Genomic DNA, 26,555 nt, shown 5'->3' on the forward strand with positions numbered 1-26,555 from the left:
ATTATTATTATTATATCATTAGTATATTAACATTTCAAGTCTGCATTGTCTAGTTCCATCGGGATTGGGCCTGATCAGTGGCAAATTCATTCATTCATTCATTCATCCATTCGTTCACCTAACCAACAAATATTTATTGAGTGCCTGTGTGTGCCGAGTACTGTTCTAGGTGCTGTAGGGATGTAGCAGTGACAAAGGGATTAAGGCACAGATTTTTAAAGATATAAAGTTGTTACGAGGATTAAATAAGATGCTTAAAATTGGTACAGAAGAGGGGTGCTATTTTCTGTTTGCCTCTCCATCCCCAGCTCTGATTTCTGCCCTGCTCTGCACCCTGGCTGGCTGACCCCGCCATGCCGTGGCCGGCTGGCTTGGCTGGGTTTGCCCACTGGGGATTATGACAGGGCGGAACAAGAGAGGGTAAAGTTTCTTCCTTACTCCCTCCCCACGTGGTGCCACGTCGCTGGCATGCTGTGCCCTCCAGAACTATAGCACCTACTGTCCAGATCTCGCAGGGCTCCCTACACCCTAGGTCCCCAGACCCCTCTCCCCAGGGAGGTCCAGCTTCCTGCTCTCACTGGTCCCTGGGTGCCTCAGCGTCTCTTGCTGGTCCCCTCATTACAGTCTCTTCACTGGAACCAATGGAGGAGATACGCTAGGTGTCCAACAGTTGCTTAGCCCTAGTAGAAGAGGGGGTGTCCACAGTTTCATGCCCGCACCAAGCCCTCGATCCTTGTCGCCTGGGAATCTGGCTCTCATCCCACCCCTGAATCTTGAGCACATCCAAGAGCTTTTCCTCAATCATTTCCTCTGATTTCTCTGCGGTATCAGGCACAGCTGCACCGCCTCTCGGAACTTTCTCCACTCCTCCACCCCGACTTCTCTGTCTGGTCCTGCCACTTCTATTCCCCTCCCCCTCATCATTGTCAAGGCCGCTTCGAGCTCCTAGTGTCAGAACCACGAGATGAAGGAGAGGCCTCTGTCCAGCCCTTGGCCCTGACAAAGGTACAGTGCAGCCAACCATGGTGGCGACTCCTTCCCTTTGGAGAGCGCTCTGTGGCTTTCGAAGTTCTTTCCCACACACGGTATTATATTACATGAACTCAGAAGCCGGCCTCTGGGTTCTTGCCCTCATTGTACAGATGAGGAAAGAGCCTGCAGAAGGCAGAGGACTTTGACCAGGGTCACAGACTGAGCTGGGATGGAACGGCGCCCTGGCCTCAGGATGGAGGGCCAGGTGATATGAGTGACTGGAGCAAATGGACGGGCTGGGGTGGGGGGGCGGGCAAGGAGAACTGGGCTGAGGGAGCCGAGGTTGGTCATGAAGAGCCAGGGCGGCCAGTGAGGGAGTTTTGATTTTCTTACCCAGCCGGGGCTGGAGGGCACAGGTGGTATGCTAGGGGAGTGATAAAATCAGATCCGCATTTTACAAACCACCCTCCCCACCCCGCAGGTCTGGGAAGATAGGTTAGGGGTCACAGAAGTTGCAGGGAAACTTTAGAAGGGCATGCACTGGGGTACCGAGGCACAGGATAATTTTTTCCCCTGCTGCTTTATAACATTTCTTTACTTTAAAACATTTCTGCAAAGAATGTGTAATACTTCATTAGAGAGAAGATGCTTTTTTAAAGAAAGGTTTCTAGAAAAGTGAAAGTGAGATACAGCCACACCAGTCATGCGGGAAGAGAGAAGCACCATGTAGCTGGGGAAGGTGAGGGAGGCGGGGAGCTCAGGGGACCCCTCAGCGTAGGTGGATGCCCGGGGCCGGTGACTTTCCCAACTGGCGAGCAGCGAGCAACAGGGGCAGGCTTGAGCTCAGAACAGAGACCTGGGCAGGGACAGATGGCACCTGGTGCCCAAGGAGAGGAGCACGTGGTGTGAGCAGCAAAGAGGCTGTGGAAGAAGATGGACGCAGGGGAGTGAAGAGGTGGGCAGAGGGGAGGTGCCCAGGAGGGTCAGTGAGGACCGACAAGGGAGGAGAGGATGCCAAGGAGTGGAGGGTCCCACGGCCCCCCAATGCACGTGGGGGGGCAGCGTATGTGCCCAACATGCTGCAGAGAGGTGGGTAGAGCACGGTGCAAAGAGGCCACTTGGAGGCCACTGGAGACCTAGCCAAGCCCAGGGGTGAGGCTGGAAGGAAGCAGGAGGAGGGGGTGGGTTGAGGGATGAATGGAGGAGAGGGCGTGGAGGCGATGGAGGTGACTGGAGGGGCAGGAGAGAGGGCAATAGGCAGAGGAGCTGGGTGCCGGGGGAGTTGGGAGTCAGGGTGAGAGGTGGGGAGCACAATTCCAGAGGAGGGAGGCGCCCGCTGAAGAGGCAGAAGCAACTCTGTGCGGGGGTGGGGGCCTGGGTGTCAGTCCGGATTTGAACCCTGCTCCAGCACTTGCCGGCCCTGTGACCTCGGGTAAAGCCTCAGTTTCCCCATCTGTCAAATGGGGATAACAAGGCCCATCCTCAGAGTAGTGAGTGTGCAATGAATTAATGTGTGTGTCCGGCACAAGTGAATACCCCGGGAATGTCAGCGGCCATTCTAGACACCGCAGAGAGACCAGCCTGGACAGGATGAGGGGAACGCATCCTTGGTAGTGGCAGGAAAGAGAGCTGGGGGTGGGATTGGCAGGATGTGTCTGGGGACCCACGAGGAAGACGGTTGGCCAGCAGGGAGCGTCTCCACTGGACGTCCACTGAGGGGCGTCTCCGCTGGACTCCCCCGAGGACCAGCAGGCAGGCCTGTGTGCCCAGCGCTGGGCAGAGCCATGTGGTGGGAAGGGCTTTGGGATCCCTGGGTGCCAGTCCTGGCTTTGATGCCACCTTGCTGTGGGCCTGTGGGAAGTCCCTTTCCTTCTCTGAGCTGTCCCCTCATCTGTAAAGGAGGTGGCTAGACTTGCCCATCTCTCACCTCCTGCCTCTGAGCCTAGAACCTTCTTCAAGTCACAGCATCTGGACATTTCATGACCCCCACTCCCAGCCAGCACTCAGAATGGACCTGGCATACAGGAACTGCTCGGAAATATTTACTGAACCAAATGAGCGCACTAAAGGTCTCTCTAAACATCTAGGCCTCAGGACCATTTGCATCTTCCGACCGGGCCACAGGTGAGCCACAGGGCAGAAACACCCATGGGTGAGGCTGTCAACTCTGTATACTGTCCCAGGCCCACTGATTAAATCTGAAAGAGGGTGCAGCGCCTCCACCACTATTACGGCACCCAACGGGGGGCCGAAGTACTTCTCCCCTTCCTCCCCCTCCCCATTAACCACACTGCAACCCAAACACGAGACTGAAAAACAGATGCAAAACTGGTTTCTCCCTTAGTTGGGAGGTGGCCTAAGAGGGAGGCTGAGATGAGAGTGGGGACCCCAAAGAGCAGGTGGGACTTGAAAGCAGAGGGAAGGAAGCAGAGGAGGGGAGTGGAGTGGCAGGAAGACAGGCATAAAGGCCCCCTCCACACCCCAGGGTCACCAGCCTTAGCAGGGTCTTGTCCAGGAGCGGCTGAGGAGACAGCCCTCTCTGGTCCTGTGTGAGGGGCCTTCTGAGAGAGGAGCCGTCTGGCTGGGAACCAGATCCTGAGCCCTGGGACTGGAGAGAGGAAGGAGAAGATGGCTTAAGGGACCGGTGGGGCAGTCCTGGCGGGGAGGACCTCTCTGGGCAGCCGGCAGGAAGGTGGTCACAGGAATACTGGCGGGAGATGGCCAGTACACAGCAAGAGCACACAGCACTGCCAGTGGGGAGGGGGAGGGCGTCTGGATGGGGGCCAGGCCCCGCCCCCGTGGTACCCAGGCTTACCTGCTGCTGGGCCTGGATCCTCATGTACTCGGCCCTCTGCTTGCCATGCTTGCCTTTGTCGGGGCTGCCTGCCTGGCCCTGGGCCGCCTTCAGCCGAGAGGTGCCCAGAGTCACCATCTTCATGGGTGGCACACTGCCACCGCCACTCTGCAGGAAGAGGAACAGGGTCAGGACTGGAGGTGAGGTCACACAGGCAGCCCAGGCACAGTGGGCCCTCTGAGACCTGGAGAGCTCTCCCTGGCTCCACACCCCGCCACCCCAGGAATCAGGCCCACTCTCAGGCCAGGTTTAAGGCCTCCCTGCAGGAGAGGGGATGGGGCCCCTGGCTAGGTTCCCAGCAGCTCCTGGGTGAGAACCCTGGTGGCTTCCTTGAGTAGCCCGGGGGCAGCTGGTGCCCTTCTGGGGGAGCCATTTTGAAGGTGAAGGTCCCTGGCATCACCACCACCACTCCTGGCCCGAGAGAACGTGCCTGAGATCTGGGGGGAGGGGTCTTTATAATGGCAGACAAAGTAGGACTGGCAGCCCCAGGCCCACATCTTCCTCTGAATGGGAGGATGGGGGCGAAGTCTCCCTAGAGATGGACAAGTCCAGCCCCCTTGAACCACCCCAGGGACCAGGCCTGCCCAGAAGGGCGGCGCAGGCAGAGAAACAGCAGAGACAGAGAGAGTCAGACAGGAGAGGAGGAGGGGAGTGTGGGGATGCAGAAGGGGGAAAGAACTTTATTTGTCGGTTTACAGATACAGAGCAGAGGGAGAGGCCCTGGTCCCCACCACGGCTGGTTGGGCTGATCCCTGGGCAGGCCAGCTTCCCAGCCTGCCAGGGGCTCTGCCTGCAAACCCAGCCTGGCACCGGGCTCCCAGGAGGGGGGCGGGGCTGAGAGAAGGCCAGTGGGAGGAGGGGGCTGGCGTGGTGCTCCTGCAGCCTCCCACTCCCTCCAGCTCCGAAGACTGGAGCAGGAAGGTAAGAGGAGAGGACGGGGCAGGAGGCAGCCACCTGGGGACCAGGGGGCGGGGGTGGGGGGCTGCCAGGGGATCCCGCGGCAGGGGCCGTGCCCATCTGGCTCAGGGTGGCTTCCAGCTCCCGGAGCGTCTCCTCCAGGCTGTCCATCCGCTGGGTGGTGGCACCGTGCCCCGTGCAGCCCAGGCCAGCAGCACGCTGACCCCTGCAGTCCCTGCTGCAGGGTTGGGCGTCGTGTCCAGAGTCCTTGAGGGTCTCCTCTGGGTAGGTCTCGGCAGCGGAGGGCTCCTGGGTCCTGTCTGGGGCAGGTCCCCGAGAACAGGGGACCCCAGCTCCTCCCTTTTCTGGGCTGTAGCTCCCTGTCCCCAGTCTCTTCAGAGCCGGCCCTTCCTTCTCCAGCATCGAGCTGTTCCCGGGCTGGGAAACCTCAGCCATTAGCCCTGGCGGGGACCGTGGATTACCCCAGCCCCTCCCGCTGCCAGCCAGGGTCCGGGGTCGTGGGGTAGGGGTCGTCCTGAGGCCGGGTTCCTCAAGCCTGGCCTCTGGTGGAGAAGGAGGTTTGGGGGCACACTCTGTCAAGATGATCCGGGGGACGCGGAAGGGCCTGCGGCCTGCGGCAGCCTGCGGAGAGAGGAAAGATGAGGGAGAGTGTGGTCCCTGCAACCGAAGCACCCTGAGCTGGGATGGGGGGTCGCATGTGGGTGAGCCCAGCCCCTTCCTTTCACAGATAGGGAAACCGAGGCAGGGGGAGGGTCCTGACTGAGTTTACCCAGCAAGTTAGAGGCAAAGTTGGGACTAGAACTCAGGCCTTTTTCCACCACACCCTACGGTCTCCCACTTTCTGGCAAAGATGCCAGTTTACCTAGAAGCACAGACACATGTTTACATCTCATCACCCATGTTAAACTCTGAGAGCAGCTCTCATGGTTACTGCCAGGAGTTTACCCATCTGTGCGATGGAGTAACAATAACGTGAGGCTGGTGGAGGATGAAGTGAGCACAAGTGGGCATGTGCTTGGAACAATGCCTGGCACGGTGTAAGTGCTCGATAGATATCAGCTATTTGTTGACTCGAACTGAATGTCCAAGACCCGCAGCCCCGTGTGGGTGGAGACCAGGTGTTGGCCTCTGGCCTCGGAGGGTGGGTCTGCCATCCTCATCTCAGGCCAGAGATTCCTGGTCCCTACCCTTTACTTCCGGAGCTTTCTCTGAGGGCTTCACAGTCACAACGGGAGGGGCTCAGCTAAGTCCCTCTGCTGCACAGGCTTGGGCAAAGCTAGAGCATCTGCCTCTGTGTGAGCGTCCCGGGCTCTGCCTTTGGTGGGGGCACAGAGGGAGGCCCCCAGTCACCCCTACCCCACTTGAGTGAATTCTGGTCTAATTCTGAGCAGAGTCTTATACCAGGAACTGCCATAAACGCCTTCATCTTTAATCCTTTCTGTTGCCCGTGAAATGGCTACTACTCTCATCACTTTACAGATGAGGAAACTGAGGTGGGGGGTGTCATGTAATTTACCCAAGGTCACTTACCCACAGCTAGCTAGTGGCAGAGCCAGGATTTGAACCCAGGCAGTCTGACTCCAAGTCCAGTGCTCTTTCCACTAAAAGGAGCCATGGGGAGATGCGTGGGGGGCAGCAGGGACCCCCAGACCCCCCCGCCCCAGGCAACCCACCCAGCCCTGCCACCTGCTTACCTGGATGTGGGAGGTGCAGACTGGGAAGGCAGAGAGGGCGACCCATGCCCGCCCGGCTCCACTGCCCAATGGCGCCTCAGGATGCAGAGGGGCAGCCAGCCCAAAGGGCCAGTGGAGGGGATCTGCCCACTGGACCCCACCAGGACTGGCTTCCAGGGCCAGAAAGGTGCAATGGCTGGGTGCAGCGGGCCAAGGTGCCGAGGCACAGCCAGCCTGGGGCAGCCCTGCCACACCCCCAGACGGCTCCTTGGACTGCTCTGCGCCCATCCTCTGCCCAGCAGACGGCACTGTCTACCTGTTTGGTGCCTGTCTGCTCCCCCCGCCAGGGAGCCAAAGCACCACCAGGTCTCAAGCCAGGCTAAAAATCAGGTGGCGGCCAGCACAGAACCCACTGTGGGCCAAGAGAACCAGATGAGGAAGGTGAACACGTGAGTGCGTGGGAGGCTCCCCTCTGCAGAGCAGAAGCCCTCCTACTACAACCTAACTGGGCAGAGGGAGAGATTCCCAGACCACCGCCCCGCAATTCCCCCTCCCCAACCAAGCACAGCCCCCTGGGGTGCAGACAGCAGGTCACCCTCAAATTCCCAAGAAAAAATAAAGAGGAAATAAGTGCAGCAGGACAGCAGCAAGGACTGAAGTTGAAATGCCCAACACCGAAAGACAGAACCGGCAGCCAAGGAAGGGCATGGGTTTCTTCCATCCCAAGCTTTCTGCCCAGATGGGGCCACGGGGCAGAGAGAGGCTGTAAATGAGCCTTCCTCCTGGGCATCCTGGTGCCCAGCGCAAGGCATAGATTCTAGTGGGAGAAAGAGCCCCCACCTGGCACAGGCAGCAGAGTAGGGGAGATGGGGGCAGGGACCAGGCGAGGGCTCAGGACGGTGTCAGACTTTGAGTTGGGCCTAAAGTCGTGTAACAAGCACGATCCAAACTCCAATCTTGGACCAAAGACAAAACGTGGGCTTCGGGCCAGACCTAAACTCTGGCTGCAGATACGAACAAAACACCCACCACAGCCCAGACCCGGAATCAGGCCTGTAAGGAAAGGCCCCAAGGGGGCCACCAGGTACCAGGCTGCTGGAGTCTGGAGAGGGAGGGAAGGGTGATGCACCCGTCCTTGGGGCGGGGGAGGGGGTGAGGCCGTGGCAGTGGCGGGACTCAGGGACGTGACTGGCAGGTTCTAGCGGGTGTTCTAGCGGGTTAGTGTGAGAAGTGAGGAGAGGAAGCGTGGAGGCACAGGCAGAGAGAGCGCCGTGAGAGGTGGGGGGCAGCCCGTTACCTTCCACGTGGGGCCCGGGGCTGAGCCCCCAGGAGGCCCCGGGTCCTGGGGGAACAGCAAGGTGGGGATCGGCTGGCGGCAGGGCGTGGGGGGGAGGGGAGACACTGAGCTTCTCTCAAACACCTGGGGAGCAGAAGGTGGGGGCAGGTTTGGAGGAGGGGGTACAGGGAGGATGGGGGTGCTGGGCTCTGACCCAGGCACTCATGGGGAGGGGGTGGCCTGGGCTGGCCCTCCTTGGCCCCTCACCATGGCCACTGGCCACCAGAGGCCCTGGTGGTCCAGGTCTTCAGCCTCTGGGGAGGGGTGCTGAGAACACTCGAGTCTGGGTGACTTACAGCACTGGGAGGGGGTCAAGGTATATGGGCGAGTCTGTGAGAGCTTCTGTTCTCAGAACACTAGGGGATGGGGGTCTCAGAGCACAGGAGGTGTCAGGGCAGTTGCGGGGTGTCTCAGACACTACAGTAAAAAACTCAAACATGTGGGGAGGGACCTCAGACCCCCTCCCCCATTTTACAGTGGAGAAGAAACTGAGGCAAGGAGGAGAGGCTCCTGAAGCAGCCTCAGTGGGGACCCGAGAATCCAGTCCCCTGTCCTAGTCCGGGCACCTCACCCTGGGGTCAGCTTGACAGGCAAAGGGAGGGGGCCTGGCTGATGACTCGGGGGGCCAGGTGCGCCCCTGACCCACCTCCAGCTCTGCGATGATGCGGTCCTCGTCGTCCTCGTCCTTGACGGCAGAGGCCATGATGGGGGGCGTGGAGGACGGGCGGGCCACCTCGGACACGGCTCGGCGCAGCTTCACCTGGGGCTTCTGCACCTCCAGCTCCTCAGACTCGGCCTTCTGCAAGGGCCCGGTCCCCATGGAGACCAGGCTCTGGGCACCTCCCGCTCGCCTCCTAGGCCCTAGCACTTCCAGACCATCTCCCACCTGCCCCAGCTCCTCAACTGCCAGGATGGCCCCTTGCCACGGAGGGAGCCCAAGCCAGAAGCAGAGTCACCACTGGCCAGCCTCCTTTCTTTCCTTCCACTTCCTCTGATAGAGGGGACCACCCCAGAGAGTCTCCAGAGGTCATCTCAGGCATCCCCCCAACTCGACCCCCTGACCCCTACCCAAGCGGTGGCGGTACCTTGATGAAGGCCGAGTCCTTCTTGCTGGTGACCACGACCTCTCCAGTGCGTGTGGTGGTCAGGCCATGGGAGGAGGGGAAGCTCCGGCGGGGAGGGGGCGGCGGGGGCGACTTGGAGGGCTTCTCCGTGCGGTATCGGGGCACTGTCAGCTCATCTGCGGGAGGCCAAGGGACTGGGGGTCAGGGGACTCGTAACCCTGGAGTCTGTGCGCCACATCTGACTCCAGGGTTAGGATAAACCTGGCTTCCTCCTCCAGCGAGGAAGGGAGAGGAACGCGCAGGGGAAAGGACACAGGCCCCCTCCTCCTTCTCTCCTACCTCCCCGTGCAATCTGACCCCAAGCCCTGCTGCTCCTCCCCTTACAGCACTCTCATCCCTCGCTACTCAAAGTGTGGCCCGTGGGACAACAGCATTGGCAGCACCTGGGAGCTTCTTAGAAATGCAGAAGCACAGACCCCACCCAGAGCTGCTGAATCAGAATCCACATTCTAGCAGATCCCCAGGTGATTTCACGTGCACGTTCAAGTTTGAGAATCACTGCTCTAATCCATCCCTTTCCTGCCCACCCCTCAGCCCTGCCCTGCACAGACATTCATCCTTTCTCCATCGAGAGAGAGTACTATTCTGAGAGTCTGACCCCACCCACCAGGCTCTCCTTTCCCCCAATTCTTCCCGGGGTGGGGGCTGCTTCCTGGGCAACCTGCAGAAAAGTCCCTCAAGCCTTTGATCCCCCAGCGATTCCCCATGACCCCAAACCACGTTCAAGTTTCTTGGCCCAGCACCCTCTGAGCCTGCCAACCTTTCAGCTTCAGCTCTGCTTACTAATCCTTGGTCTGGACCCAGCTGGGCAACACCAAACACAGACCTCCAGGCATTTGTATGTGCTGTTTCTCCCTGGAATGCCCTGTCTCACTGGCCAGGGAAATGCAAGGCTCCAATGGAAAGTCCCCTTCCATGGGAAGCCCTTCCTGCCCTTCCAGGGCCTCCTCTAGGACAGCATTTAGCACCTGAATCCTACTTCCGGTTTACACACAAGGTATGGCCTGGGACAGATTACTTAACCACACTGAGCCTTAGTGTCCTCATCTGTAAAATGGAAATAATTGCTGTATCTGCCTCCTGGGATTGTTGCAAAATTATAAGGATTAATACGTAGAAAAGCATTTGGAGCAGTTCTTGCCGCATAGTAAGTGCTTGATAAACACAGATGTTAATATTATTCTCCCAGGAAATTTTAAGCTCTTTGAAAGCAGCCTTATCTCCTTATCCCCGGCACCTAGCAGACAGTGGGTGCTTAACAAATATATGCGGCAGGAATGAATAAATGCGTGAATTACAATTGCCGTTTCTGGTTCGGGTTTCTCACAGGCTCGGGGAGCACAGGAACCCTGTCCGTATAGCTCAGCACTGCACCCGCACCCCGTCTCACCACAGCCTCGTTTCTGGCACACACACTGGGTCAGAACGTGCAGGGGGACGACCCTCTGCCTGGACTTGCTCATCCTCCCTGCATGGTCCTCTCAGCAGAAGTCAGAGCAGTGGGAAAAATCCCCGGATGGAGTCCTGTGCTATCCCGTCCTTCTGGGTCTCCCTTCGTGGACGAGGGGCAGGCCAGCACCTCCCTCCTCTGGCAGCCTGACCACAAAGATTCTCACTCCCAAGCGCCTCCCCCATCAACCTGAGAGCTCCCCTCCTCTGGGCTCTTCGCCAGCCCCCTACCTGCCCCCATACCTGAGCCTCTCCTTCCACTGGGCTCCGTTCGGGGGGTTGCCTTCTGACCGTGGGGCAGCTTGGGGGGCTTGTGGTCAGGGGTGGGGGCTGGGCCTGGGTGGGCCTTGCTCCCACAGTCCAGGTCAGGGATGGCCTTCAGCAGCTCTGCCTGTGTCTCCTCCAGAAGCCGGTTGATGTCCTTGGCGCTGTACTGGGTCAGGGCTGCCCGCTTTTCCTCCCAGTCCCGCTCGGCAGCCTTGAGAGGAGGGGTCGACAGTCAGGACTGAAGTGGCTGCCCTGCTCCTGGACCTTTGGGGCCTCGGCCACACATGCAAGGAGTGGAAAGGAAGCCTCCCACTTGGTCCGAGCCTCGGGCTTCTCCTTGAGTATTACATGCTTCCCCTGTGAGCCTGGAATACCACCTTCATTACACACTACTCTTGGGATAAACTTAGACCTGCTTTTAGACATTCTATTCTGTCTCACTGAGCACAAAATCTACTCTTATGCTAACACCACACTGCCTTGATTATCATAGGTTTATAATATGCTTTTCTGTCTAGCAGGACTCATGTCACCCTCAGTATGCTTCTCAGACTTCCTCGTCCCCCAGGAACAAGTCCCCACGTGTTGGCACCTGCCAATCTAGGACGGTGGTGAGAACGTGTGAGCCTAGTTCTGGCCCCCCCGTGCCGGGCCCAGCACCTCAACAGACACAGCCTTGTCCACGCTTCTCTTGCCAGGAGTGTCCAGGCCTTTGGTGGGGTTGCCCGCCTTCGGGGTCGGAGGGGCCCCCTCGGTTTGCCCGCTCATCTCGTGGAGCTTCAGTGGAGGGCTGGGGGGTGGCATTTCAAAGTCCAAGCTCTTGTTGAAGTCAGTCTCGGCTGTAACCTTCTTGGGGGACTGATTCAGGAGGTTGCTGGGGGGTGGCCATGCACCTTCGTCCACTTGCCTGGGGTTGGGAGAGTTGGGAGCAGCTGTGAGGCCTGCAGGATGGTGGCCCCATGGGAGGGAAGCCTGGCCTGGGGGAGGTGGGGTTTGAGGAGGGCTCTGGGATCTTGCAGGACAAGTGGAAGGGCCTGGGGAGGAGTGACTGCATCCGGCAAATGGGAGGGCCAAGCCTACAACATGCACGGGGCCACAGATCAGAGCTGAGGTGCAGATCCAGTCGGCACACCAGTGAGCTTTGTGGGAACTGGGATAAGGGGTCAGGTTGACCTATCGATCTAGCTCAGTATGTGACCTCACTGGGAAACTGGAGGTCAGAGATAAGAACTCAGGGATAGTATGACCTTCGGATCTGGGCCAGCGTGTCTGTGACCCCACGGCAGCGCTTGAGGAGCCCATCCAGGCGCTGTGGCTCCTCCTTCAGGAACTTCACTGCCTCCACCTCCACACGCAGCACTACCCGCATCTTGCTCTGCAGGCCTGGGAAGTGAGCTGAGGGGAAGGGAAGGAGTGAGCTGGGGAGGGAGCAGCTCTGAGGATTGGGAGGACAGGCAGTGGGGTGGGGGTGGGGTGCCCCCAGGCTCACCCTTGAGTTCAGTCAGCGTCTCCCCGAGCTGCTTCAGCACCAGCGCCTTCTCTTCCAGCTCGGGCCCAGGCACCAGTCGGTGGTTGTGAGACACGTCCCTCTGGATCTTCTCCACCGACTTCTCCAGGTCACTGCAGCCACACAGAAAGACCCTTTCAGCCCCTCTGGCCCCAGCCCAGCCCCCTGAAATTGGGCAGCTGGAAAGAAATCAGGCCACCAATCAGACCAAAATTAAAAGCCATTCACCAGACCACAAGCCCAAGTGAAATCAGAAAGCCAAACTTCAGAGATGAGACTTAGAAGCACTCCCTAACAGGTGCCCTGGGTCCCCTCTTTGAAGTTCTGATCTTTCTTAACATCAATCCAAATCTCCCTCCCGATAACTTGCATACTATGATTCTCATTATGCCAAGGACACAGCAGAGGAACTGGCAGCTTTTCAGAGAACTGGAGGCAGTTGCATGTGCTCCTAAACAATCTCTTGTTTTTCAGGGGGGCACTGCCACGTGCATCTACCTTTGCTCAAGTGATCCAGACACTCAGCCTCTTTCCTCAATGACAAAGCTGCTTTCAATTTTCAGATGGTTTATGCTGAGCTTGTGGGGTTTTTTTCTTTTTTAAAAAATGTATTTATTTATTTATATTTGGCTGCATTGGGTCTTCGTTGGTGCGCTCAGGCTTTCTCTAGTTGCGGCGAGCGGGGGCTACTCTTAGTGGCGGTGCACGGGCTTCTCACTGAGGTGGCCTCTCTTGTTGCGGAGCACAGGCTCTAGGTGCGCAGGCTTCAGTAGTTGTGGTGCACGGGTTCAGTAGTTGTGGCTCACGGGCTCTAGAGCGCGGGTTCAGTAGTTGTGGCACACGGGCTTAGTTGCTCCGCAGCATGTGGGATCTTCCCGGACTGGGGCTGGAACCTGTGTCCCCTGCATTGGCAGGTGGATTCTTAACCACTGCACCATCAGGGAAGCCCTTGTGTCGTTTTAAAACCCTCCATATTTCTAAAATGTAAATCAGACCACCAAGTCACCACCGCCTGTTTTGAATCCGAAATGGATCCCAACATTTTTCTTTTTTTTTTTTTTTTTTTTGCGGTACGCGGGCCTCTCACCGCTGTGGCCTCTCCTGCTGCGGAGCACAGGCTCCGGACGTGCAGGCTCAGCGGCCATGGCTCACGGGCCCAGCTGCCGACTGTCTCCAGGTCTCAACTTCCTCACCCAAAAACATGGGGATGGTAAGAGTTCCTCCCTCCTGGGGCCACTGTGAGGATTAAATGAGCTAATGCAAGGGGTCAGTCCCTGGGAGCTGCTCTTCTTTTCCCTCCAGCTACATCCACTGTCCTCCTCGTCTGGCTTGCTTCTGTTTAGAACCATCCAGAATTGCTGAGGTCCTCGTATGTGCTGCTCTCCCTGGGCCTCTATAATGCCATTTCCTCTGCCTAGAACACTCCGTTTAGCACCCCCACACACACACGCACGCACGCACATGTGTGACTAACTCCCACTCATCCTCAGGTCCCAGTGGGAACCTCTCCCCCCTTCCCTACACTTGGGGTTGGGGGTCTGCTTCCTCCCTGGAGCTCCTGTTTCCTGGGCTAAGCAACTCTAGGCAGGCAGACACCATGTCTTTCTGATTCATCTCTGATTTCCAGCACCTGGCACGGTGCCCAGAGCAGGATAAATGCCTGGTAAATAATTATGGAAGGAATGAATAAATGAAAGAAGGAACTCTGCCCAGGTAGGTCATCTCAGTTCTGTACTTGAGTCACTGATGTCCCTGACCCACATGCGGGACTCTACATACATTCCTGTCAAATCCCATCTGTTGGATTTCAGCTCAACCATCCATGTAGGAACAACTTTTGAATCTCAGTTCTACCATCCAACAGATTTGCTCCCCCTCAGAGCTCTGTGTCATCAGCAAATCTTATCAGCATGCTTTATACATCTTCATCCAACTAGCGGGTGAAGAGACAGATCACATTGGAGCCAAGGACAAAATCCTGTGAGTCAGCACTACCAGTTACAGAGCTATCTTGTATTAAGTCCTTATGGCCTGCCAGGCGCACATTCATCTCTTCACTTTCTTTACCTTATTTAATCCTCACAACAAATCCTGTGAGTGGGAACCATTATTACCTCCAGTTTACACACAGACAAACAGTAGCTTAGGCACTAGACTACATTTCCCAGCCTCCCTTGCAGGTAGAAGTGGCCATTCGACTGAGGTCTAGTGAATGGAATACGAGTGGAAGGGTTACATGCTGCTTCCAGACCTGGCGCCTAAAAACCTCCCATGTAAGCTCCTCCATGCTCATTTCCCCTTCCTGTTGGTTGAAGGACAATGACCCTGTGGATAATCTTGGAAGACACATATTGAAGATGGCAAAACCTCCATTAGCCTGGGTCCCTGAATGACTGCGTGGAGGAAAGCCATTCCGCTAACCCACCAATACTGTTCCATGAGAAAGAAAGGTATATTGATTACTTTTGAACCATTATACAATTTGTTATAGCAGCTAACCTAACTAATTAATTAGCTACCCTAACTAAGCTACCCTAACAATGGGCTTTGTTAAAAAAAAAAGCCTCAGAGAGATTAACTAACCTGTCCAAGGTCACACAACTATTTTGTGGCAAAGCAGGATCTACTCCTGTCTGACTTCAGCCATTGGGTTCTGCTGCATCTCCCTCCCACACTGGACTAACATCACCCCACACCCACCCACTGTCCCACCCAGCCTTCCCTCCGCCACACGCGAAAGAACAACTCTCTTTTGATGTGTGTGATAACCTGACTGGCTCAGGGTGGACCAGTTTTGTAAAATGGTCACTCTCAAACATCACTCTGCAGAGGAAGGGCACTCAGGTAAGCCTTCAGGAGGAAATAACACTGCAACTCTCAGGCAGAAGGGACAAGGCTCGCCTTAGGCTCAATTAGCACCTCGATTTTCTGATCATTACCATCTGCCAAAGTTTGGGGGCCCATAACCTGGGCAGGCTCTGCAAGTGAGTCCAGACCAGCCCAAGTCTAGGCATTGGGATCAGAAAGTAGTGGGGTTTCCAGACCCAGGTTTAGTTCTAGAGGAGTTGAGAGGTAAGGGTCAGGACAGAGCCAGCTATATAATTTGGGGGTCCCAAAGCGAAATGAAGATTTTGTCCCTCGTTTAAAAATTAAGAATTTCAAGATAGTGACAGCAGAGCATTAAACCAAGCATGGGCCTTCCCAAGCATGGGGCCCTGTGCGATTACACAGGTCACATGCTTACAGAGCTGGTCCTGGGTTGGGTCACATTATGCTCCAGAGGCCAAAAGGTCTCAGTCAGCAGAGGCTTTCCCTAAGGGCAACGTCTAGACAGCGCTCAAGCGCTTGGCTAGAAGGTCAAGTGAGTGAGCCAAGCGGAGTAAGCACCGAATCAGCCTTTACTCCCAGCAAGATGCCAGGGGGCAAAAGGAAGGGGCAGAGTGAAGCCGAGCAAGAGCAAGTGTCCAGGGGCTGCAGCCACAGCAGGGGGCCTGCTGGCTGACTTAATGCCAGGAGGCTATGGGAGCTGGGCAGGGATGTCCCCCTGGCCAGGCCGAAGCCACTGCAGTGCTGGTGTGCAGCCCAAGCCCCACCCAAAAAAGGGCAGGAACTCCTTTCGAAGCAGATGGAGAATCCTGCCGGAAGCATATATCAGCCCCCAAGCTCTCTCAAGTGAGCAGTCTGAGCAATGGGTTTGATAACAGGGCAGCGGGTAGGGCGTCTGTGTACTGCTGGAGAACTGAGGCCCCCAGGAAGCTGAGGACCAGACACTCATATGACAGGAGCATAAATACATCCTTTCATCCCTTCTGCCTCTGTACTTTTATATTTCCTTTTATTTTCCTTTAATGTCTCAGTAAAGTTCCTTTTGAAAATTCCAACCCCGCTCCTCTGTGCTGAATAAAAAGGGGCAAAAAGGGGACAGGAAAGTCGAGTAAATGGAATTCCCTGGGTAAGGGGGTTGGCAGCCATCAGTCTACTTGGAGATCTGACAAGAGTTGACACTCAGCTGTCACACTAGGGGTGATGCAGTGGCTGCCACCAGCTTATTTCCAAGTGGGATGGCCCCTTATTTCATCTCAGCCACAAGGGGTCATGAGAATCTTTGCCCTGTGCCTCACTGAAAAGCACATGTACTTATAGGCTGTGCGCCCAAGACTGAGGAGCAGGGACCCTTTTCAAGTAGCCCCTTGCAAGTAATACAGCCAATTATGAGCTTGGTGAGAAAGCTGGGCTCCTCTGAGCAGCCTCCCTGGCTCCGAGTCGCTGACCAGTAGAATCCAAGTCCTCTCTGGGAAGAATTGCGAAAATCTTAATACGGGGCACAGGTGAAGAAGCTGAAGTGCAGAGAAGGGCAAAAACTATCGTGATCAAACAGCCTCTCAGTGTTGGAGCTGGACCTCAGGCCCCTTGTGCCCTGAACCACCTAGAGGGAGACCAGATGGAGGAGCAGGGCCTCTGTCTCAGACCCCAGGGACTGACCAGGGAAGGCTGCAGTGGGCTGGGGCCGCTCACTCAGTGGATGGACAGCGGCAGGCAGCTTCTCCCTTCAATGGTGCCAGACAATCGAATCTTGGCCAGACAGCCATTTGTTAAATTTGGAGCAGAGGACTGTCTTCTGTTAACCCTTCCATGTCTAAGCATTTGGGGGTGGGGTGTTCTCTATTCCTGGAGCCCTGTTTCAGCTGCACTAGGACGGGAGGAGGGTTCTCCTTGGCTATACCTGGTCTCAGAGATCAGAGAATTGGAGTGGTGGCGACCGTGACTGGTCAGCGCCAAGCTGACCAAGCTGGCCACACCTGAAAGCTCCACCTGAATACTCGAGGGTCAGTTTGCACGGGTCACAGGCCAGAATGAAAGCAGGCAGAGGGCAGAGTGATATCGGGCAGCTGGACGCATGAGAGTAAGGCTGCAGGCCACGGGGAAGCCAGACTGTGGACCGTTAGGAAGCAAAACTATAGCAAAAGCAGGCATCAAGCCAGAAAAAAAGAAAACAGGAATTGTGCCAGATGGTCAAAGGTTTGTGGGTCACAGAGAAATCAGGCCACAGAGGAGAAGGAAATCAGGCTTCAGAACGTCACCTGTGATTCAGAAGGAAGGGAGCTTCGCCTCCCCGTGAAACCAGGTTGCCGGCCACCCAGGCCGCACCCCCAGCCCTCCCTCCAAAGCTGGGCCCCGCCTCACTTGAGCTGCTGGGTAATGAGCTCCTCGTCGTTGAGGTAGCGCAGCCGCTCCTCTTCCACTAGGGTGCGCTGCCGCTGCAGCGGGTCCTCCTGCCGCCGCGCCGCCTCCGACACGCGCATGCTCAGCTCCGCCTCCGTGCCCTTCAGCAGCGCGCGCAAAGACTCCAGGTTCTGTAGCTGCGGGAGGCAGATGGACCGATGGACGCGGGTGGGAGGGAACGGAGGCGCGCAGCCGGGAGAGGGCTAGGAGGAGGCAGGCAGAGGAGAGCCCTACGTGGGGCAAGCTCCATGGAAGATACCAATGCTCGGCTGTGGCCGTGAGCAGCAGTGAAAGGGTGGGATGGCGGGGGCGGGGCACAGGCCGAGGGCTTAGTTCTGGGGAAGAATAGAGGCAGGAGGAGAACGGCCTGGGATAGTGGAGGGAGGAGTGCCAAGTTGGGCCCTGCAGAAGGTGCAGCTGCATGGCTGTGGCGGTTAGCTGCAGCGAGGGGGTAAGATGGTGGGGGGCGGAGGAAAACGTTTCGTTCTGGGTAAATACTGAGGCAGGAGAACGGGATAGCGGATGTTTGGGGGGCAAGGGGTGGCCCTACGTAGGGCCCTGCCCACCTTGCGGCTGCATGGCTATGGCTTCGATGAAGGACTCAAGCACTGGGGTTTGATAGAGCTTCCGTGGCTGCGCCGGGAAAACCGAGTTCTAAGGCCGAGTTGGGGCAAAGGTGGGGGTGGGCGAGATCTTACCCATTGCCCAGATGGCAACTCTCTGCCCCCTCTCCAGCCTGTCTCTACTCATTATTCTCACCTGACGGACCCTGGGATACTCTCGAGGAGCGGGCACAGCGATGCCAGGCTCCTGACTGGTGGGACCATCTGCCAGGCGGGGCGGGCCCGGCAAGACTGTGTGGGCTGAGGAAGGGAGAGCTGAGGGGATCTGGGGGAAGGGCTTCCGCCCAAGGGAGGGGAGGGGGTAGAGAATGCGGGGCAGGAAGGGACAGGGACTGCCCTGAGGGATACTGACCGGAGATGGGGGCTCAGTGAGGTGCATTGGGGCTTCAGGAGAGCGGTGAGGATTAAGGAAAGGGGCAAGAGGGCTCAGTGAGGGGGACACGGGCGAGGGATGGGGGCTTGGTGAGGGAGTAGAGACTCAGCGAGGTGGCGAGAGTTCGAGGAGGGTTTCGGAGAGCAACCCAGTGAGCGGCGGAGGGCCTCGGGATGGGGCAGACTCGCAGGAAGGAGTTTCGTGGGCGGGTTCTGGCGGGGCGGGGTTTGAGGAAGCGGGATCCAGGGCGAGGCCCCGGAGAGGGTGGTACCTGGAGCTTCCGCAATTGCTGAAGCTGGCTGCGCAGGTCATTGGTGCTGTTCTGCAGGCCACGCAGGTGTAGCTGCATCTGCAAACGGTTGATGGCAGTGGGCTGCCCCGCAGGCGTGCTGCTGGCCGAGGGCGGGGGAGGGCCGGACACTGGGGTGGCCCCGCTGCTCCGGCTGCCTGACCCGCAGGCTGCAGACAGGGACCACGAGGACGGGAGAAAGGGAATAAATCGTGAGCCTGGGGTAAAGTCCTCCCCACTCCTGACCCCACACAGCAGCCACAGAGAGACGTGGCTCTGGCTCCCTGCCCCAACTAGTGGTCAGCCCTCTGCGAGGAGCAAAGCGCCGGAGCAAAGGCATCTTGGTCTAAGGTGACTACTCATTTATCCACTGAAGCCTGGTGATGTAGCCACTTTACAGATTAGGAATCGGAGGCTCAGAGAGGGCAAGAACCTGTGGGGGAGGGGAGAAGGGTCACTCACGTGCTGAGGGGGTGGCTGCTCCATTGGAGCCTTCAATCTTCTCACTGTGGCACAGGGGAAAGATGGCCATCAGGGGGTCCAGGCCCCAGACTGGCAAAGCTGGGCGAGACCTTAACATAAACTCCTCCAGCCCCCTGGTCTCAGGATGGAGTCCCAGAGAAGGGAGGCGATTCACCCAGGGCAAAACGATGAGACCTTGGCTGAGCTGAGCCCAGGGCTCCTGCTGCTCGCCTTCCCTCCCTCTTGCCCACCCACATGCCTGGGCAGTGGTGCTGGGAGAAACACCTCACCTGGGGGTCTCCGGCTCCGAGCCTCGCAGTAGGGCACTCTGCACCAGGCCAGTGAGGCTAGCAATTTGCTTCTCCATGGCCTCCATGCGCTCCCTGGGGAAGACGGTGGCTTTGAGCAACCCCATCTCTGGGCATGGGGTCCCTCCTGCCCAGCGCCCCATTCCTAAGATGGATAATTAGAGGAAATACCATTCCCTCCCCAGCCACCAGCGCACAGACAGTTCAAAGGGTCCCACTGCCTAAGGGTCCACAGCCCACCCCCAACATTGGAAAGGCCCTTCCCTGTCTGACAGTCACCCCCTCCCTCTGCAGACTCATCTCTCATCACTGGCTCCCTAATGGGCCCCACCCAGGTCACTCTGGGTCTCTGCACATGTATTCCCCCTGCCAGCATGCCCTCCTCCCTACCCTCTCCTCTGAAGCCATCCCAGAGTCCCCAACAGCCTTGAGGAGTACACCCTCCCAAGGGAAGAACAAGTATTTTTTGCTGTGTCTCCCTCACTAGGCAGGGCAGGAACCGTGTTTGCTCAGCTTGGCATAAACAGTGGCCAGTGCAGTGCCTGGCACACAGGCCACAAGAAAGCTGTGTGAATGAATCGTTTCTTCTCACCTCTTAGCAGTGCTGCTTGAGGGCAGAGGGGGGCAGCTCAGTGCCCTGGTTACCTCCTCCAGCCTTGCACCCTTAGCAGGGAGCTGAATGATGGGCAAGAGTTCCCCAGCTCGGAGGCTACTTAAAGAAATGTGCCTCTCTCCCCATCCCCACTTCTTACCAGCACCCCCTCCCCAGTGGACTTCAGCCGGCCCTGTGCTGGACAGCTCTCATGGCGGCACATTCTGTGTCTGAGCAGGAAAGGCACTAAATAAAGAGTTCTACTTCAGCCTCAATATCAATTGGGGAAACTGAGGCTCAGGGACCGGATGCAAACCCAGGTCTCCAGGGTCCTTGTCTGGGGCCCTCTCATCCAGCTCTCAGGCTTTGCAGATGAAACGTCTTTCCAGTGCCTTCCCTGCCACGGCAAGTTACTCTGGCGACCCCTCAAGGCTACTCCGGGTCTATAAGGATTCCCGGGTCTGAGAGTCCAGGACACAACCTGCCACGGACTCTGCCGTGTCCCCTCTCCCCACCCCACCCGCGCAGCCCCGGGCCTCGTCAGCGTCCCTCACCTGGTCTCCGTGTCCTTGGCTGGCACAGGCGGCCCGAACCCAACGAGCGGGCGCTCCCCAGGCCCGGGGAAGAGCTCGGGAGGGGGGACTCCAGCCGTCGAGGAGCCCCCGGTGCTGCGGGTCTTGCCTCCGGGGCTCTCGGCGAAGACAGACGAGGAGCCTGAGTCCTTGCGGAAGGACTGGCGCACCGGCGAGCCGCGGCTGGGCGGCCCCGAGTAGGGGCTGTGCGGCGGTGGGGGGCCCCCGGGGGGCGCAGCCACGTCGGCCAGCTTCTGCGGCGACGAGGGCGGCAGGCGGAAGCCGTAGCCGTCGCCGTAGAGCGGGCCGCCTCCGGCCGCCGCCTTGTACAGTGAGTCCTCCAGGTCGGACTGCAGCGCAGCGGCCGAGTAAGTGCTGAGTGAGCGCACCGAGCCGCGCTTGTACAGGCCACCGGCGCCCGGGTAGGCGAATGGGTCGCCGGCGGCCGCGGCTAGGCTCAGGCGGCCCTCGTGGAGCAGCCCGTAGGGGTCGGCGTAGAGGCCCTCGCCCTTCACCAGCACCATGCCGCCCGCCTTGCCCGCCAGGTCCTCATCCGGCTTCACATCGCGCCGCTCCAGGATGGCGCTGGGGCTCGGGCTAACGCCCGGGGCGGCGGGGGCGCTTCCCAGCCGCTCGGCTGCGTGGTGCACGGGGCTGCCGGCGTAGGAGGGCGGGCGCCCCCCGGCGTACGATAGGCGCGAGCGCGACGGCGAGCCCGACGGCAGCCCCGACGGTAGCCCCGGCGGCGGCGAACTGGAGGCCAGGTGCGGCGCGGGCGACAGGTTGTTGAGGCGCCGCGTGGGCGACGACTCCCGCGACGCATACACCATCTCTCTCTGTGCAGAACACAGCCCCCGAACCGGACAGGGCTGGTCACAAAGGGGGATCCCTTGCTTCTTACTTGAGCCAGCAGCTCCCCCCTGACGCTTAGGAAGTCCCTTCTGTTCTCTGCCTTCCCACCCTCCTGCTGCATCTTGGGCCCCTTTCCCTTCAGGGCTCTCAGCACGGAGGAAGAAGTGGTGGAGGGAGAGGCACCAGAGGAGCGACCCCCAGCCCACCCTATGGTGGGGGATGGGAAGCGAAAAGGTAAGGGGTGGCTGCTGAGAGAGGTCTCCTAGAATATTTAGAGGCGGGTTCGAGAAATCTGATCGGACAAGAGGGGAAAGTGGCAGATGAGGGGAAGGACTCCTCCATGACTCCACAATTAATGGAGGCCACCCTCTGCTTCAGCCTCCACATTCCCTTCTCCAAAGCTGTCCCTGGTGACAAGTGACTAGACTCTGTGCTCCTGGACCCCATCTGCCCAGCCTCCCCAATGCCCGGGGCCTCCCCAGCCATACCCGGAGGTCCCCGTTGGTGAGGTGTGAGCCAGGGAAAGCGGCGTAGAGTGGCTCCTTCCTATAGATCTTGATAATACTGCGGTCCTGGATGTCCCTGGGGGCGGGAGGGGTGCAGAGGGTCACCATCCCCCAGCCCTGTGATGAGGAGAGGAAGCTACTCCAGGCAGACGGAAGAGGGGTGCCCAAGAAGGGCCGCGAGCCCCAACCCCTTCCTAACTCCCTGCTCAGTGGATCTCGTGCCTCGGACTGCCTGCCACCAACACACACACACTCAGCAGCTTCCACCCCGTACACCTTCTCGGCCTCAGGAGCCATTTTCAGGTTAGCTCAAGCCAAGGCCAATCAGCAGGGGTGGATGATTTAAAGGGAGGGGGTGGGGCCGGGATGACCGAAGAAGGGGGCGGGGCTGTAGGGCTCCGGGAGGAGAGGGGTTAGGGCTGAGGTTGGGTCAGGAGGGGGCTGGGGAATGACCTGCGGCGTCGAACCCCCCCTCAGAGGAGGAGTATGGGGAGGCCCACCCCATTCCCCCCCGGGGCCACGCCCACCGGACGTCCTCCAACTCGTAGAAGACGTTGCGAGCCTCGTCCTTGATGAGGATGGCTGTGTTGGGCGACTTCAGCATGCCCATGGTGAGTTTCTGCGGGAACATGTGCGCGATGAGTGCGTGCAGCGTGTCCAGGCTGCTGACCTCGTGCGTGATGTGCACGCGCCGAGTCTCCTCCCCGAACTGCAGGAACAGCACCCCTGCGAAGGAGACGCCGCCCTCGCTGTCAGGGCCGCTATCACCACCACGCCGGCGGCCCGGGGAGTCTTGGGGAGCCGCGCTGGTCCCGCAGAGGCAGGGTCTGAGGCCGGATGCCGCCCCGGAGTGCAGGTGCACCCAGGCACTCCTCATGCTGCCGGCCCCTTAAGGCACCTCCTCGACCCCAGGCAGGTTGGAGTCTGGACGAGGAAATGGAATTGGGGACAGGAGCAGGTGGGGCAGAAACTGAGAGTGAGTGGTTGCTTTGGGGGAGAGAGGTGAGAAGGGAGGAGATGAAGGAAAGGGGGGCTGCTGAAGGGGGTGAGAGAGACGCCTAAGGGAGAGAGGAGGCTTGGAGAGAGAGGGACAGGGCAGAGGGTGCTGAGGGAGAGAGAAGTGAGAGAAGAGAGAAGTGGAGGAAAGTTGGAAAGGGAGCCACAGAGGAGGGAGAGGTCTTGTGGGGAGGAGATTGCTGGGGGGAGGGGGGAAGATGGGTATGGGGGAAGGGAGCCAGAGGCTTACTAGAAAGATGGTTGAGGAGAGAGGGAGTGATAAAGGGGCTGGAGAGGGTTCCAGGGTGAGCAGAGAAGAGGGAGGAGCCAGTAGCCTGGAGGGAAGATGGACAGGCAGTACCTGGAGAGCGCAGCTTCGTCTGGCTGGTTGAGCGGGAGAGGGGCAGGCTCTGTCGGAAGCGGTTCATCCTACTGAAGCCCAGGGGCAGCTCCGCCTCCGACATGGTCTCCAGTGACTCAGCGGAGGCGTACGACAGCTTGGCCGCCTGGTCTGCCAGCCCAGGCTGGGCTCCCTGAGTGTGGCGCGAGCTGCGGGTCTGCAGGGGCAGGGCGGGGCAAGAGGAACCAGGAATGACCCCTTCACTCTGCCCATTGCCCCCATCCAGGCCCAGGGAGCCCCAGCCAACCAGCCAGTGAGACACACACACACACACACACACACACACACACACACCCCCGGAGGGTCTCCTGGATTCCAGACTCGCTGTGTGGCTGCAGGAGAGTTCCCCAACCTCTTGGGGCCTTGGCCTCCCTGGGACACCCAGCAGGTAAGGAGTGGGCAAAGGACTCAGGCACCCTGGGAAGCCAGACAAGAAACCATCTGAGCGGGAGCCATGGGCACACCCGCTATTTTAAGATTCCAAAGGACAACAAGAACACAAATGTGTCACCGAGGTGAGCCGCAGAATCGTTGAGCAAATTGGGGCATTAGTTCCAGACATTAATTAAGCGGCGGATTCGCGAGCGATGAACTTATCCTTCGTGGAGTTCAGAGGGTTGGGGTGGGGGCGGGAAGCAGGGAGAAAGCAGAGAGCTAGGGACCCCAGGATCCCAGCTCTGGGAGGTATGGGCCCTCACAGAGTTGGGAACAATGTCCTGGACTTAGAGTGACTGGGAGGACCACCCCAAACCTCCCAAAGCCAGGTGGACCCCAGTTTCGCACAGACTACCTGCCTAGTACATGCAGTGCACATGCTCAGCCCACACGAGCACATGGCATAAGTGCCAGGCCTCAGCCCCTCCCTGCATGGCACACGCTGCCACACAGCCAACCTGCCTGGCTAGCCTCCCAGAAAAGCCTCCTCCAGTACCAACGTAGCAGCCCCTTGCCCCGAAGCCACAGCTGAGGGTGATACCTGGCTGGGGCCAGGGAAGGCTGTCACCCAGTGACCACTCCCTGCCCCAGGGACAGCTCGATTACTTTCTCCTTGGGAGAGGGGATGCCCTGATTTCAATCGCACTTCAAGAGCCTACTTCTGGCCGAAAGCTGGGGCTGTCACTCAGGGCCACAGCTCCTGCCAGTCTGCTCCAGCCCCTCCCCTCAAACCTGGCTGCTGTCAGAAACCCATCTATTTAAGGGAGAAAGATACTGAATCAGACCTACATCATTCCCTGTTATGTAACGTTATATATATATTAGATGTATCACACGTATACATGTTATCAAGAAAAAAATCATGTTGCCCAATTGTATTTTTCTATAAAATATATTGCCTATCTTCAACAGCAACAAATCTTTCAAAACCATTAACACTGGTTATTTGGGGTTGAGACAGAGCATTCCCTTTCTACTTTATACATTTCTCTGCCGGGTGAACTTTGCACAATCAGAATGTATCATCTTTATAATTTTTTTAAAAACAGTAAAAGTGTCTCTAAAAAGGAAGTATTTATTCTCCTCAGCTCCCTCCATCCCCAAGTCCTGATTAAACCCTAATTAATCTCCATCTTCTTATTAACTCAATTTAATGTTCCAGTCGGATTAGCACTCTCGAAAAGAGAGAACATCTTCCTCTGATGGACAGTGTGCCCAGCTGTCCCCAAAGTGTCCTCAAGGGCTTGGAGATACAGCAGGTCAGATTTGGGGACATTAGCGGGCATCCAGCCTCAAGCACAATGCCTTGACCAGCGGGTGGGCATGGTTCTGGGGAGGAGGGAGGCAGCGTAGCAACTGGACCCACTGGGGGAATGCCTGTGCCCAGACTTTGGACCCTGCAGCTCAGTTCTAGGCTGATCACCAGTGCTGGCCTACGCCCTTCTCTCTTCCCAGTGTGGGGAACCAGGCCTGGTCTGGTGGTCATGAGGTTGCCAGGCAACTGGAAGGTCAGTGGTTGCCAGGCTAGTATGGATGAAGGGCTACAGAATTCAGGCAAAATGAGGCAGCTAGCAGGGATGAAGAGTAGGAGGTGGCCACGGTGCCTGGGGGGCACAAGTGAGTTGCCAATAAGAAGATGGAACAAGGGCCAGAATGAAGGAGGGGCAGGGATCCTAGGGACTGAGAAGGCTGCCCAGGGAACCCTGCGAGAAGAGATGCTCACATTCCCTGCCCCACCGGTTCCTGTCTCCATCCTGGCCTCCTGGGCGCCTTTCCATTCTCACAGCCTTTGTAGAAAACCCTCTTGAGAAGAGAGAAAGCCCATTAGCATGTCTCTCCAGCCCTGGGCTGGGACAACAGAGCAGAAAAACAGTGAGACATCCAGAAGGACTTCCTGACTAGAGGGAGATGGCAAGAGAACAAAACAGTAATTTAAGCGGAGCTCTCCAAAGATAGGAGAGGGCTTCCCAAAGATCGGACGCAGTGAGCACCGGTCCCTGGAGATGCTCCAGTGAGGAACCGATGACTCCTGGTCAGAGATCAGGCAGACGGAACCCTGAGTGGGGCAGTCAGACTAGGATCTGAGATTCCCAAAAGCTGTCCACAGGCTAGGACAGAATCACTTGGGAGCTTTTAAAAACACTCTTTCCAGTGCCCCACATTCACTAACTCTGAATCTCTGGGGCTTGGAGCCTGGGGTTCAAGGTTTTTGACAAGTTCCCAAGGTGATTCCAGGATGCTAATAGCTAATGAGGTAAGGCTCGCCATGAGCCAGGCACTGTGCTTAAGACATGCAGTCTCGTGTTTCTTCTACCTTTACAACAACTCTATGATGTAGATACGGTTCCATTTTATGGAGGAGAAACCAAGGCTCAGAGAATTATGGAACTTGCCCCAGGTCACCCAGCTAGTTAGTAGCAGACTGGAATTCACCACCAGGCAGCCTGGCCCTTGGCCGCGTGCATTGAACCCCTATGCTCTACTGCTTCCTCCAGAAAGGCTATATGCCTGATGCCACGACTACAATTCCGTGATTCTCTGATTCAAGAACTTTTCTCTGGGAGGATGCATGCAAACAAGATGTTTGGAGCAAGAAGACACTGGGGGGTGGGCTTCCCTGGTGGCACAGTGGTTGAGAGTCCGCCTGCCAATGCAGGGGACACGGGTTCGTGCCCCGGGCCGGGAAGATCCCACATGCCGCGGAGCGGCTGGGCCCGTGAGCCATGGCTGCTGAGCCTGCGCGTCCGGAGCCTGTGCTCCACAACGGGAGAGGCCACAGCAGTGAGAGGCCCACGTACCGCAAAAAAAAAAAAAAAAAAAAAAA

General features: G+C 58.0%; 1 protein-coding gene across 1 annotated transcript in view; it reads right to left on the bottom strand.

Moving 5' to 3' along the window:
* SRCIN1 (SRC kinase signaling inhibitor 1) overlaps positions 1 to 26,555 on the bottom strand; it is a 66,739-nt gene that overhangs the window by 5,941 nt on the left and 34,243 nt on the right. Inside the window, exons 5-20 of the mRNA XM_027094348.1 lie at positions 23,258 to 23,453; positions 22,428 to 22,626; positions 21,883 to 21,976; positions 20,525 to 21,411; positions 19,361 to 19,453; positions 19,071 to 19,114; positions 18,591 to 18,778; positions 17,285 to 17,460; positions 12,083 to 12,213; positions 11,841 to 11,988; positions 11,254 to 11,500; positions 10,570 to 10,804; positions 8,839 to 8,993; positions 8,400 to 8,552; positions 7,715 to 7,837; positions 3,788 to 3,934 (exon numbers count right to left, since the gene is read on the bottom strand). Of these exons, the coding sequence (XP_026950149.1) occupies positions 3,788 to 3,934; positions 7,715 to 7,837; positions 8,400 to 8,552; positions 8,839 to 8,993; positions 10,570 to 10,804; positions 11,254 to 11,500; positions 11,841 to 11,988; positions 12,083 to 12,213; positions 17,285 to 17,460; positions 18,591 to 18,778; positions 19,071 to 19,114; positions 19,361 to 19,453; positions 20,525 to 21,411; positions 21,883 to 21,976; positions 22,428 to 22,626; positions 23,258 to 23,453 (3,216 nt within the window). The remainder of the gene's footprint in view (positions 1 to 3,787; positions 3,935 to 7,714; positions 7,838 to 8,399; positions 8,553 to 8,838; positions 8,994 to 10,569; positions 10,805 to 11,253; positions 11,501 to 11,840; positions 11,989 to 12,082; positions 12,214 to 17,284; positions 17,461 to 18,590; positions 18,779 to 19,070; positions 19,115 to 19,360; positions 19,454 to 20,524; positions 21,412 to 21,882; positions 21,977 to 22,427; positions 22,627 to 23,257; positions 23,454 to 26,555) is intronic.

Source organism: Aethalodelphis obliquidens, unplaced genomic scaffold (genome assembly GCF_003676395.1).
Source record: "Aethalodelphis obliquidens isolate GAN/ISIS:26980383/991018 unplaced genomic scaffold, ASM367639v1 scaffold89, whole genome shotgun sequence".
NCBI classification, from domain to species: Eukaryota; Metazoa; Chordata; class Mammalia; order Artiodactyla; family Delphinidae; genus Aethalodelphis; species Aethalodelphis obliquidens.